A 13,145-nucleotide genomic window follows, 5' to 3' on the forward strand; every position below is an offset into this window, starting at 1 on the left:
TGGTGAAAATCTGCAATATGGACAGACAGTGGCCATTATAGCAGGGGTGTCCAAACTACAGCCCGGGGGCCATTTGCTTTTACATTTGTGCAAGCGAACAATAACCTTGTGTCATCTTAGCCATTTGTTAACACCGTTACATCGTTAGTTTGTAATTGTTTAATGATTTGGTCATGTGACATTCTGCACAAGACCCATTTAACTCATTTGCTTCCAATAACGTGTAAATACGTTTTTTTTTTATGTTTAAGTGTCCCAAAGACGTATTTATGTTTTTTTTGTTTGTTTGTTTTTTTATTTTTTTTATTTTATGCTAGAGCATACAGAAGGCTTTGATGCAGCCTCTCAACTGCAAAGAACGGTTGCAGAAATGGTAGTTATGACACAAACGGCCAGCAGGTGGCAGCAGAGCAAAGGAGATCAACGAGGGCTATGTAGAAAAAAAGCTCAATTACTTACAATTTTAAATAGATTTGTGAAAACTGATGAAACTTAGCTCTCTTCTAATGCTAATTGCTGCAAAACGGAAACAGATAGAAACATACTTTTTTTTACCTAATGAAAGAAGAGACTTTAATCTTTCTTTTGATAGGTTCCATGCTTTTAGAGCAATTGAACACAATATTCTGTGGTCCTTGTAAAATCAGTCCAAATCCAGTAAAACAGCCGGGAGCGAACGGGATTGCGAAATGTGAAAATGGCGGCGAGTGAATGAGTTAAACACCAAAATGTTATTTTATACAAATAACGTTATCATTTTGTTTCACGAAAACCCTCCTAGCTTATCGCGAACATATAATGTGGAACGCCGTAGACGGGCTGAAGGAAATTAGCATAAGAAAGAAACCTTCAAACGACGACTGCACTAATACACACGGAGCGGCAAGACAGATAAAGCAGATCGTGCAACAATATTCACATATTCTCTCACTGCCCTTTGATCACGACGACTGGAGTTCACTTTTGAGGACATTCTCTTCCTCTTCTTATTTATCTTCATCTTCCATCACGCTGCCACGCTGTAATGTATTCAATTTTAATATCATACATTAACCATGCACTCTCCAAAAAGTAATATACCGTATTTTCCGCACTATAAAAGCCTTCAATTAATCCGGCACGCCTTATATATGGATCAATATTGAGCCGCAACAGGTCTCGGTGACCCTGCACGATCGGTGACGCGCATGCTCAGAAGATGCCGCCATCTTGGATCGCTAGCTAATACTAATACTTGACCTCAGAGAAAATATTAAAACAGCTGTTTATTCATTTTGGGTGTGAATGGAGTTGTCAGAAAGCGGGTTTGTAATCTATTAATAAAGTTTGGCTGACCTATCTGACTGTTTTGTTGACATTCCCTTTAGCGCAGCACCATCTAATGGATGCATAACGTAACCCCAGCCTCTACTGTAGCGCCTTATATATGGAAAAAGTTTGAAAATATGTCATTCATTGAAGGTGCGCCTTATAATGCGGAAAATACGGTAAATGAAACCCCTTCATTCTTTTTTTTTTTTTTTGAGAAACAGAATATGGTCTTCCTATGTTATTAATTTTTTGGGGTCCTAAAATGAAATAACGCACAATGTAGACCGGCCAAAATAAACATCTGGCTTTCAAGAAAGAATAAATCTGATGGCCCATCTATTTATGTTCCAAAATTGGTAACAGCATGTTTGAAAATGTGTGATTTCATAACACAACACAATGCCAAATGTTCAATCGTTTCTTTCCAACGGACCGAGGAAGACGTTTGGTGTTTTGTAACGCAGGACTCCGTCGTTGAAAACCAGCTACGTCTTGTACCATCGTTTCTCCCTCAACGGAAGTATTCGAGGTCAAAGGTCTCTCCCTGCTCATCGGGCTGATGGATGCTAAGTGGAGACGCGGCGAGCGGGCGTCTGGGCCTCTTCTTGCTGTCACCGATACTGACGATGACGTTCAATCACGAACCGCACGCAGCTGAAGCGAGCGGGACGGGCCCGGCTGCGATGGAAACCGCAGAGGCCGTGAGAAGAAACAGATTATTGCTGCTTGGACTCCGTAATGACTCCTGACACTCGTCTGGCTCGGCGGCCCTCTTCAGCCTGTTGGTGCGCAAGCCGGTCCACTCGTTTCCTCCTCGTGGCAAGGCCATCTGGGTGTCATCTTGTTAGCTCATTACGGCGCCATGTTCGCCCCCCCCCGCCCCGCCCGTGTGACAGTGATCGAGAAGCGAGCGTGTACTGAGCTTGTTCGTTGAACACGGGAGGTGCGTGTGCGTGTGCGCGCGCGCGCGTTCAAGCTTGTCTGTGTGCGACTGTTATGAGTCACACGGAATGTGATTTTCTCTGCGTGCCAGCCTGTTGACTAACTCAAGTTGGTGCGTGCGTGTGTGTGTGTGTGTGTGTGTGTGAGAAAGAGGGAGGGTGTCTGCCTTCACACGTACAAAAGCATCTCTCTACAGCAGGGGTGTCCAAACGTTTTCATTTGAGGGCCACATCCAGAAAATCAGAAGGGCCACATAATGTTATGAAGAGAAATTGTGGTTAGTCCTAAAAAATGTACAAATAATTTATTTGTGCTTTTGCATATGTAGAAAAAATGCAACAGTAACCAATTTATTTGTAATATGGCAGCAGGGTTATTATAGTTTTGCAATTTTTCACACATAGTTTTTATTTTGTTGTGAGTTTTTTATTTTTTATTTTATTTAGTTAGCTTTAATTAGTTTTCAGGGCGGTTCTGTTAGTTTTTTTTAATTAGTTTTAGTTCTTTAATAAATGCTTAGTTTTAGTTTATTTAGTTTCAGTATTAGTTTTTTTTTTTAAAATGTGTATTACTTGTGCACAATATTTAAAAAAACACAATGGGTGCAACGTCATTATTCCGGTTTATATCAAAGTAAATCTACTAAAAATCACATTTAAAATCATCCCCAAAGGCTCATGCATTAAATTAATTACAAAAGACTAAAACGAAGGACATTTTTGCTAGAATAATAGTTTTATTTTTAGTTAGTTTTGTAAACATAAAATGTAGTTTCAGTTAGTTTTCTTCTGCTTTTATTATATTTCATTAACGAAATTGTAGTTTTGAATTTTTGTTTTTTTCATTAGTTTTAGTAAACTAAAATAAACTTCAATAGCACCTGTGTTTTTCGTCCCCTTCCCTTCTTACTTTGACCATCTCCAAACATTTTTGTTTTCATTTTATTTGAACTGAGTCAAATGCCATTTTTAGCATATGTAGCGGGCCACTAAAAAATGGACGGCGGGCCGTAAATGGCCCCCGGGCCGTAGTTTGGACACCACTGCTCTACAAAGTGATTCGGCTTCTTCTTCTTCTTCTTCTTCTTCTTCTTCTTCTTCTTCTTCTTCTTCTTCAATTGATTTATATTTCTCAATCTCTGTGGTCACATCTGACTCACAATGCAGGTTTGGAGAGCCAATAGGTGATCCAATTCCGCTGCTGAATTGAGTCTAGAAATCAGCATCCAATCCTTCCTGCTCTGCTAAACAATTCCGGAGCCATACGGGGGTTTTGTTTTTCTTTAATCTGAGCATGCTTGTCTACGCGGCCTCCTCGTGCACTCCCGTGGAGGTGAACTTGTTTACTGTGTGTAACGTGAGCAAATCTGAGCAGGCTGAGTGTTTATGGTACGTGTTGCGTTTGTCGTCCGGGGGGAACATCTTGCCCGCCTGCGCCAATCTGACACAATCCAGTTATGCATACAAGCTCTTCGGTTGAATTTCTGGTCACAGGCTTGATGAGCAGCGTGCTTTCTTAAGCCCGTCAGCGCTTGGAGGGAGACACCTCGGGAGACTGGCAGCTCTCAGGACTCGGGAGCGTTCACTCAAGCATGCCGACAGTGACAGCTTTACCGCGGCATGTCTTTCTCCATAACGTGAAACGATCACACCAGTCAACAGCTCTCGGTGGGTCTTAACCGCACACGAGGAGCACGGCCAGTTCGCACACCGCCGCTTTGAATGTTTCTTTTGTTGTGAGCATCACCGTATCTCGAGTGGATCTCATAACAGCGCAAACTCGAAGATAATTATTTCACATTGATCGTGAAGGAGGACATGCTGAACCTTGTGTAAGCGCATGATGAAGAAAGCCCCTGGCCGTTATTGCATCGTTTAACCCTTTATACATATTACACAACACTCAAGATCGGCACGACGCTGCAATAAGCAACAGGGGTTAATGTGCTCCATAGACGGAATGACCGTAACATTTCATGATCTGCCAAAAGGTCACTGATCATTCCACGCCAAATCACCCAACAGCCTTAATGAAGCAGACTTTAATTTAATGAAACTTAATGCTAGCTTAGCATGCTAATGCTAAATTAGCACACTAATGCTAAGTTAGCATATTAATGCTAATGTTAACTTAGCATGCTAATGCTAACTTAATATACCAATGCTACCTTAACATGCTAATGCTAAGTTAGCATGCTAATGCTAATGTTAAGTTATCATGCTATTTAAGTTAGATTAGCATGCTAATGCTAGCTTGCTGACTGATTGAGAGGTAAAGTTACAGCAACATTTGGCAAACTGTTCAGTGCATTCGGCTTTCCACCTTGCAAGAATCAGCAGTCACATCCAAAATTTCCACGGAAATTTTTTTTTAGTTGAATATCTAATATATTATCAATAATAATATTGAATATCATCCCACTTTTTGCCAAAACATCCCTTGCTCCGATTGGCCTAAAGTCTTAGATTTAGTGTGGGTGCCAGCCATCACTATCAACAAGTACACCAGGTTTCATTTAAATAAAAATCTGCTTGGTTACACCCACTGGACAATCTGACATGGGACGACCCGAAAAAGGAAATCCATATTCCGAGTCTATGGCACATCGATCGAAACGAGCGTAACGTGGCTGCCCTATGTGAGGTGTCTTCCGTGATAATGTGCAGGGCGGGAGTCAGAAGTCACACTGATTGTGTGTATAATGTGCAAGAGAAATGCTAATTGGGTAGGGAAGACTTTTCCTGGTGCGATAATTACCACGGGAGAGAAAAAAAAAAAAATGGAGTACCCGGTGTGGCGTTGATTGCGTTTGTGTGTGTGGGTTTGTTTTCACACTCGTGTTCATTTTAAAGGTCATGCAGTAATCCATGTTGGAGAGAGTGTGAGGCTTTTTTTTTTTTTTTTTTTTTCTTTTCGTGACTGTACCTGCGTCGGAGCGATTGGCTGATAAACCGTCTGGATGTGTTGTTGCGGATAATTGATTTTAATCGATATGTGTGACATATTCATGCTGCTGCTCAGGAGGAACAAATCAATGAGATGCAGTTTTTGTTGACACCGAGCGTCTCCGGCTCTTCCTCTCCCAGTTCCTGTGGTCTCGGGTCCATCCATTCAAGCGGCCGAGGCTGCCTGCCAGCGTGGCACTCCTCGGGGCACAGGCCTGAGTTGACTGGACGGGGGAGGGGCGGCGGGGGGGGCTTTTGAGGCTCCGTGAGGGGTTCTGAGTGGGCCTTCGCGTAGGCGGTGTTTTATATGAAAGTCGACGAGGGCAAGGCGAATGAATAGGGGTGGCTGGGAAGGTCCGGGATGCACCCCGCGGTGCTTTTGTACGATCTCGCATCCGTGCGTGTGTGAAAAGTGAAGCATATGTGAGATCATGTGGCCATATTCACCAGTGGAATGTATAAAAATGTGTTTTTTGGGGGGGAGTTTTGGAGGCAGGGGTCCGCTTTTCCTCCGCTTGGTTGTTTTCTGTTCTCTGTTCTGTGCTGTTTGTATAAGCTCTTTACAGGATTGAGCTCACATTGGATCCGTCCAGATGAAACAAAACCAACCTCATTGGGTTGTTATGAAAATAATTCTTTCTATTTTGTTTGGTGCGGGAAGATCCCCCTAATTTGACATTAGGGGATAAGGCCGGGTCTCATATTGAGGGATTTTCCCCCCCATCAACTTTAGTTTGTATCAGCACTGCTGTTCTGCTCTCTGCATGAAAACTCCTTTCAACATCTCTTGACAAAAGTCTCTGGACATCACGAATGAAAAGACGCAATTCAACCTCTTCCAACTACTCTCCCTTTTGACCTCCTCAAAAGTACAATAATCTTCAGTCCCCCTCCTCTCCTCCGTTGCGTGGCTGTTTTGTAGCAATGGATTGCCGCTGATTAAGCCAGCTGAGAGACAAACGGGAGACAAAGTCGCGAGCCCCACCAGTTTAGTTTCACATCCCGGACGCGAGTTGGCATGCGGCTTGCCAAGTGGAGGGGCTTTTAAACTGGGCTAAACACTAATTGCTGCCCTATTTCTTTTATGTTGCTTCTTTCCCATCTGCGACGGGCGCTTCCAGACCTCCACAGCAGCCAGAGACTCATTATAGCAGACAGTTGACAAAGGCTGGGAAACAGAAGCAGGATAGCAATCTAACCGCCGACTAAGAAGACAAGCTCGGAAAATTGAATCAATGACAAGGGGGGGCCGGCTTGTGATTAAATCCTTGAGGGATATTAAGACTTCCACATTTGAGAAATCTTAATTATTCATCTAAATGGTTGTGGCTATCTTTGATACGGGAACAAGTGGTGTGTTAAAACTGAGAATCGGGCTGCGATTTGGTGGCCTTTTGAACGAGAACGCTTACAAACGAAATATCCGAACAAAGGATGAGAAAGGACCAACTTGTTGAGCCAGACGATTCAAGGTCTAATTGTGATAGTCTTTCTTTTCTCCCCTGTGGTTTTACACTTGTTTGTCTGCTGTTTTTTTTTTCCCGTAAAGGGCAAGTGGAGGGGACACAGCGAGAGAAATGTGGCAAAGGTGAAAGGATAAAGCGAGAGAGGATGGGATTGTGGAACGAAATAAAGACGAGAGAGGGAAGGCGGGGATCGAGTAGATGGGCTGGTCAGCAACAAAGCCCAACGTTGCCATGGAAACATGTTTATGCCTCACCGATGCATCTTGTAGATCCAATTAGAGGCTGATTGTGTCCATGTCTTCATAGACTCGCACACATGAACCTGGTGTGCGTGCGTGCGTGTGCATGCACGCCCGCACGCACACACACTTGAATTGCTGCTGAAACGCAGAAAATTGTTAAAAGACATTGTGGACAAAGGATTCCCTACGTTCTCACTCTTATAGGCCCTTGAATTAGCACAAGCCCTCCCTTCGCCCTCACAAGCAACAGACAATAAGCTCTGCGCCCTTTTCCAAGATTTTGCTCTCATATCGTCAGCAAAAAAAAAAGAACCAAAATGTAGGGTTGGATATTGCCGCCAACCTCACGATACGATACGTATCACGATACAGGGGTCACGATACGTATCGTATCGTGATACCTATGTATCCCAATACATGATCTCCAAGGCGATACGTATCGCGATATTGTACATTAATTTACTTGCATTTTATAATAACAGTCATGTGTATACCTAAAGGATATGTGTATTATGCTGGATGACAAAAAATGTTTTTGTTAGTAGCTCTTCTGGTTTACCACCAAGCGGCATGCCTGGTTTAAATGTGTACGCACTGCAGAGCAGGTGGAAGTTTTCACAGACACACCGGGAAAATTTATTAACTCATTCACTCGCCGCCATTTTCACATTTCGCGATCCCGTTCGCTCCCTGTTTTACTGGATTTTGACTGATTTTGCAAGGCCCACAGAATATTGTGTTCTATTGCTATAAAAGCGTGTAACCTATCAAAAGAAAGATTAAAGTCTCTTCTTTCGTCAGGCAAAAAAAAAGTATGTTTCTATCTGTTTCCGTTTTGCAGCAATTAGCATTAGAAGAGAGCTAAGTTTCATCAGTTTTCACAAATCTATTCAAAATTCTAATTGAGCTTTTTTTCTAGATGGCCCTGGTTGATCTCCTTTGCTCTGCGGCCACCTGCTGGCCGTTTGTGTAATAACTACCATTTCTGCAACCGTTCTTTGCAGTTGACAGGCTGCATCAAAGCCTTTTGTATGCTCTAGCATAAAAAAAAAAAAACAAAAAAACGTATAATTACGTCTTTGGGACACATAGAACATAAAAAAAAACGTATTTTCACGTTCTTGGGAACAAATGAGTTCATAGGCATGAGCCGATATGAGCAAAAATATCAAAGTATTAAAATTACAGCTCTAAAATGTGCTAATTTGAAAAAAAATGGGGAAATAAAAACAGTATTTTTTTTTCATTTAACACATTTTATTTCGTTTTTTTTTTTAAACAAAATATAGGAAAATTGGTACATTGAGACATGTGCCATGTTAAGTTTATAAGTAAATAAATGTTGATATTCTTCCTCTGCTTGAATTTTTCTTAGCAAGACAGTGTCCAATCACTGGTGAGCTATTTTTGCATTAATTGAAGGCAATTAACTTCAAAGACGCTGCTGGTTTTTATTTTTTAGGTGCAATGCAAGCTGCAAAGGCAAACGTTAGCTTCCTATTTAAAGTTAACGAGCAATATCGATTCTGACGCCTGCGTATCGATACGTGTATCGTAATGAGGCCCGCAACGATATATTGCCGTATCGGTTATTTTTTTAGCACACCTCTACCAAAACGTGAGCTCGGATGCGCCCGCGTCGGGACCATTTTGTCGATTCCATTTTGCGTTCATCCTTTTTGATGTGATTGAAGGCATTTATTCGGTAATGTCTCGCTACGAAGGATGCTCATGAATGGTGAAAGGCCTTAATCCGATCACGTTCATTTTCACGGGGAGTTATCCTGCGAAAATGCGACTTTTTAAATGATTGTTTTGTACCACGGCTGACCTTCTTCCGCTGTTATACACAAGAGGAGCTCTATCCCTATTATATCGTACTCACACGCTCCTCTGTCTTACTCATATGAAAAGTACTTTCCCCTCCCCCAGCCTGTCTGAGGTGTCAGTTCTTTAGTGGGCCATGATGAAATACGTAATGCAGATAAGGTGAGATTATGCTCTGAGAGAGAGAGAGACAGTGCCCCGGCCCCTGACGTCTTGTTAAAATGCGAGGGATCAGAAATAACAACAAATGCATCGCGCACAGCTAAATCCTGCTTAAATCCGCTGGCATGGGCAGATCTTGCAGATAGGCTCTCTTGCTGTGCTCACTGTCTGCGACCACAACACACACCCGTGGTCAGTCCGGCTGTCTGGGTTAATGCTTGGCTAACTGGGACAGCAAGAGCTGAACCATGTTGACATTTTAAGCCTCACACAAGTCCAGAACAATGATTCGGCCCAGTCTGACCCCCGCAAGCCCCCTTTTCAGACCGCAACCTCAGCCCATTTTGCTGAAAAAAAAAAATATTGAGCGCTCACACACACACACACCGACCTGTATAAACACACACGCGCGGCTTCCCAAACACGGCGATCCCCCCCCCCCCGCCCGTCACACGCATACTCGTCTCCTGCTCACAACCTTTTGTGAATAAAAGAGAATAGAATCTGATCTGATTGAGTTGGCAGAAGTGAGCGAGGTGGAGTGGTACAGTAAGGCCAAACGGATTATCTTAAGCCCCTCGCAGATGATCCGCCAGTGGGAAGATGAACCGGGAAGCCTGACCCCGCACAGGGTTTGCCTCCTCATACTCGGACCTCCGTTGTCAAATACATATCATCTTCAAGTCGGCCTTATATGTAAACGTGTTTGCAATCGAGCCTGGAGCTTGTTTGCATATTTGTTTACAATTTAACCACCAAATTCCGAATCCTTTCGAATGGGTTACGAATTGCGCTTTTGCTGGAAGTGATAGTCCAAAAAAATGTAAAATACAATTTGGTCATCATGGTAAATGGTAAATGAAGTGCACTTATATTGGGCTTTAGCTACACCATACAGCTTCTCAAATAGTGGGGGCAGCCCCCCCCCCCTCCCAGGCTTCGTCAAGGGGGGAGCGTTTGACCTCGGGGAACATGCTTTTTTATTTTTTATTTATTTATTTTTTTTCCTGTCTTAGAATAAAGTGCAATTGCACCTCCACTACATTAGGGGGCAGTGGCGCTCTCATTGGCAGAGTGTGCGCAGGGAGCATTCGCTGGGTGGTGTAGGGGTTTTGTTTGCACTGAGCACGCGCGCTTTGCACACAGCAACAGCGTATGAATATGAAGTGTAGCAGACCCTCAAGTGACACCATGAAAAAATATTTAACAGGGATGAGAAGACCGGCGGAGCGAGACGGAGATAAAGAGACAAACGAAAGTCGCTCGAAAGCTATGGGGGGTGGAGGGGGCGCGAGATGTTTTCTTCTTCCGACGGGGGGGGCATGACGGAATTGACAAGTTTTTATTTTTAGTTTAAAATAACTTACTGTAAACCTTCAGGATCCCTCACCGCTCACTGGCTGATGGCAGAAACCAAATCCATCATTGTGTTGTGTCTATAAGTAGCAGTTAGCTTGTGGTGACCTATTTTGATTTCCAAAAAGGAGCTTTTCCAAAGTTTTAACTAGGGCTGGGTCTCGATTCTTATTTCCTCAATCGATTCTATTTCCATAATCAAAAGGGTTCACATTTTTATCGCTTAATTGTAGTTGTCCTAACTGCCACAGCTTGCCTTCTCTTCTGTGTTTTTTTTTATGTCCATTTGTGTCCACGTCAAACACGTTAGGTCACATACTCCGTTAACAACACTAATTGGTCCCATTAAAAACAATCAAACCGGACATTTTCATGAATGAAAATCCGCCTGGATAGGGTGTAAAAAAGTGGCTATGGTCATATGGTAAGTTAGCTAGCGCTAAGCTAACCCCTGTGATGGTTCGTCTCTCTGGTCCACCGACCAAATTTTGCAAGTTCCCTTCTTTTTAAGACGTAGTCAGAGGCCAACAGCGGAAGTAATGACAAACGGCATTTGTTTTTAACGACCAATTGGCATCTCAATTCGCGTCACCACCGAGTTTACATGATATCCCGTGCCTCTCTTCCTCGAAACCTTTTTTTATGGCTGCCATTTTGTGTGTGTTCAGGTTGTTTCCTTCCTTTGGTGTACTTTATTTCCAACCTGTGTATGACAATTAAGGACCCTCTTGAGGATTTGTGTGCCTGAACATGGTCGAGCCGTAACTTGTCATCGGTTTGTGGGTCCGAATTAACGGCTCTGCCTAAAAGCCAATGCTGAAGGACTTCAAAAAAAACATTAAAGCCCAAAGTATTAGGACTATATAAACTGTTTAGAAATTATGTGGCTGCTTTTCCAGACTTCCTTTATGATGTGTTACTTACAGTCTTGTCGTTTTTTTTTTTTTTGCCTCACAGATTTCTTGCTGGCAAAGGCCTGTTTATCTACCCGGACATCGGTGACAAGCTGGATATCATCTGTCCCAAAGCGGACCAAGGCCGAGAGTACGAGTACTACAAGCTGTACTTGGTGAAGAGGGAGCAGGCGGAGAGCTGCAGCACGGTCCTTGATCCAAACGTTCTGGTCAATTGCAACAAGCCGGAGAAGGACATCAAGTTCACCATCAAATTCCAGGAGTTCAGCCCCAACTACATGGGCCTGGAATTCAAGAGGAACGTCAACTACTACATCACGTGTAAGTGTTTCCTTCCGAGAGATGATGTATTGTTGTCGCGGTTGAACGTTCATTTATCCGGAGGAGCTTGACGGAACCAGTTAATACGCTCTGTTGAACACCGACATGTGTGGCCGGGCGCTCCTTATAGTTAAACTGTCCTTTAATGGTGACTGCGGCATCACCGTGGCAACGGCCCAAAGTGATGTACTTGGCGATTGTTTAAGGTCAAAGTGGAAGTGGGTCTGTCGGTTAGTTTTCCCGACATGTTTACATTATGAGAATGGCAAGATTAGTTGAGAAAAAAAAAAAAAAAAACTTTTATAGTGGTTATACTTAAATATGCCGAAGTACTTGTAGCATTTAGGGCTTTGGAGGAGGAAATATTGCAGTGTTTTTACAGCACATAAAGAAAACATGCATTCCACCATAGTCAGCGCCAGCGTTTTATGACTGTTTACATTATAACCCACCCGTAAGAAAAGCAATGAAATCGTACACGTTTTACTGAAAACGTCATGAAACTCTCGATTTATCAGCATTTAAGGCTCAAGAAATTTTTTAATGACTTCTCATAAATAAGGCGACCATGCCAGACCTGACCATGGCGGAGGTGCCTTTGAACACGGTACCGCACGCAAGCCGCCGTTTCAGGGCAGCACTGCGGGCCACCAAATTCTGATAAGCTCTTCTCGCATGCCTGCATGCGTGTGATCCGATTCTCTTTGTTTCTCCGCGTAAAATTAATCCACAGGATACCATGATTTATCGTCTCATCTCAAATGAATACCGCTCACAATTTGCCAATCAGAACTGAGTATTATTATCTTTACACCAGTACCGGAAGAAACCGCTTATCTTTTCAATTTTACTTGTGGTGATAAAATTGTGGCCAATTTAATTTTGTTGAATGATTTTTGTACCTGCAGTAGTTGTGCGATATAAAAAATACCGGTTCTATACATCTATACAACGGATATCGTATGATATAACATATTATATTATTATTAACATATTATAACATATATATATATATATATATATATATATATATATATATATATATATATATATATATATATATATATATATATATATATATGTATATATATATATATATACACATATATACATTAACTCATTTACTCCCAATAACGTATAAATATGTTTTTTTAATGTTCTAAGTGCCCCAAAGACGTATTTATACGTTTTTTGTTTGTTTGTTTGTTTTATGCTAGAGCATACAGAAGGCTTTGATGCAGCCTCTCAACTGCAAAAAACGGTTGCAGAAATGGTAGTTATTACACAAACGGCCAGCAGGTGGCAGCAGAGCAAAGGAGATCAACCAGGGCCATCTAGAAAAAAAGCTCAATTACTTACAATTTGAAATAGATTTGTGAAAACTGATGAAACTTAGCTTTCTTAGCTAATTGCTGCAAAACGGAAACAGATAGAAACATACTTTTTTTTCCTGATGAAAGAAGAGACTTTAATCTTTCTTTTGGTAGGTTCCATGCTTTTATAGCAATTGAACACAATATTCTGTGGGCCTTGCAAAATCAGTCAAAATCCAGTAAAACAGCCGGGAGCGAACAGGATTGCGAAATGTGAAAATGGCGGCGAGTGAATAAGTTAATCAGTATGAAAACACATGAAGAGATGCCCGCACCAGATTTACCT

At 42.3% G+C, this 13,145-nt stretch overlaps 1 protein-coding gene across 1 annotated transcript in view; it reads left to right on the forward strand.

Moving 5' to 3' along the window:
• The window catches only part of efnb1 (ephrin-B1), a 95,978-nt gene that overhangs the window by 30,267 nt on the left and 52,566 nt on the right, over window positions 1-13,145 (forward strand). The window contains exon 2 of the mRNA XM_077532076.1: window positions 11,209-11,486. Within this exon, the coding sequence (XP_077388202.1) occupies window positions 11,209-11,486 (278 nt within the window). The remainder of the gene's footprint in view (window positions 1-11,208; window positions 11,487-13,145) is intronic.

This window comes from Festucalex cinctus, chromosome 9 (genome assembly GCF_051991245.1).
Source record: "Festucalex cinctus isolate MCC-2025b chromosome 9, RoL_Fcin_1.0, whole genome shotgun sequence".
NCBI classification, from domain to species: domain Eukaryota; kingdom Metazoa; phylum Chordata; class Actinopteri; order Syngnathiformes; family Syngnathidae; genus Festucalex; species Festucalex cinctus.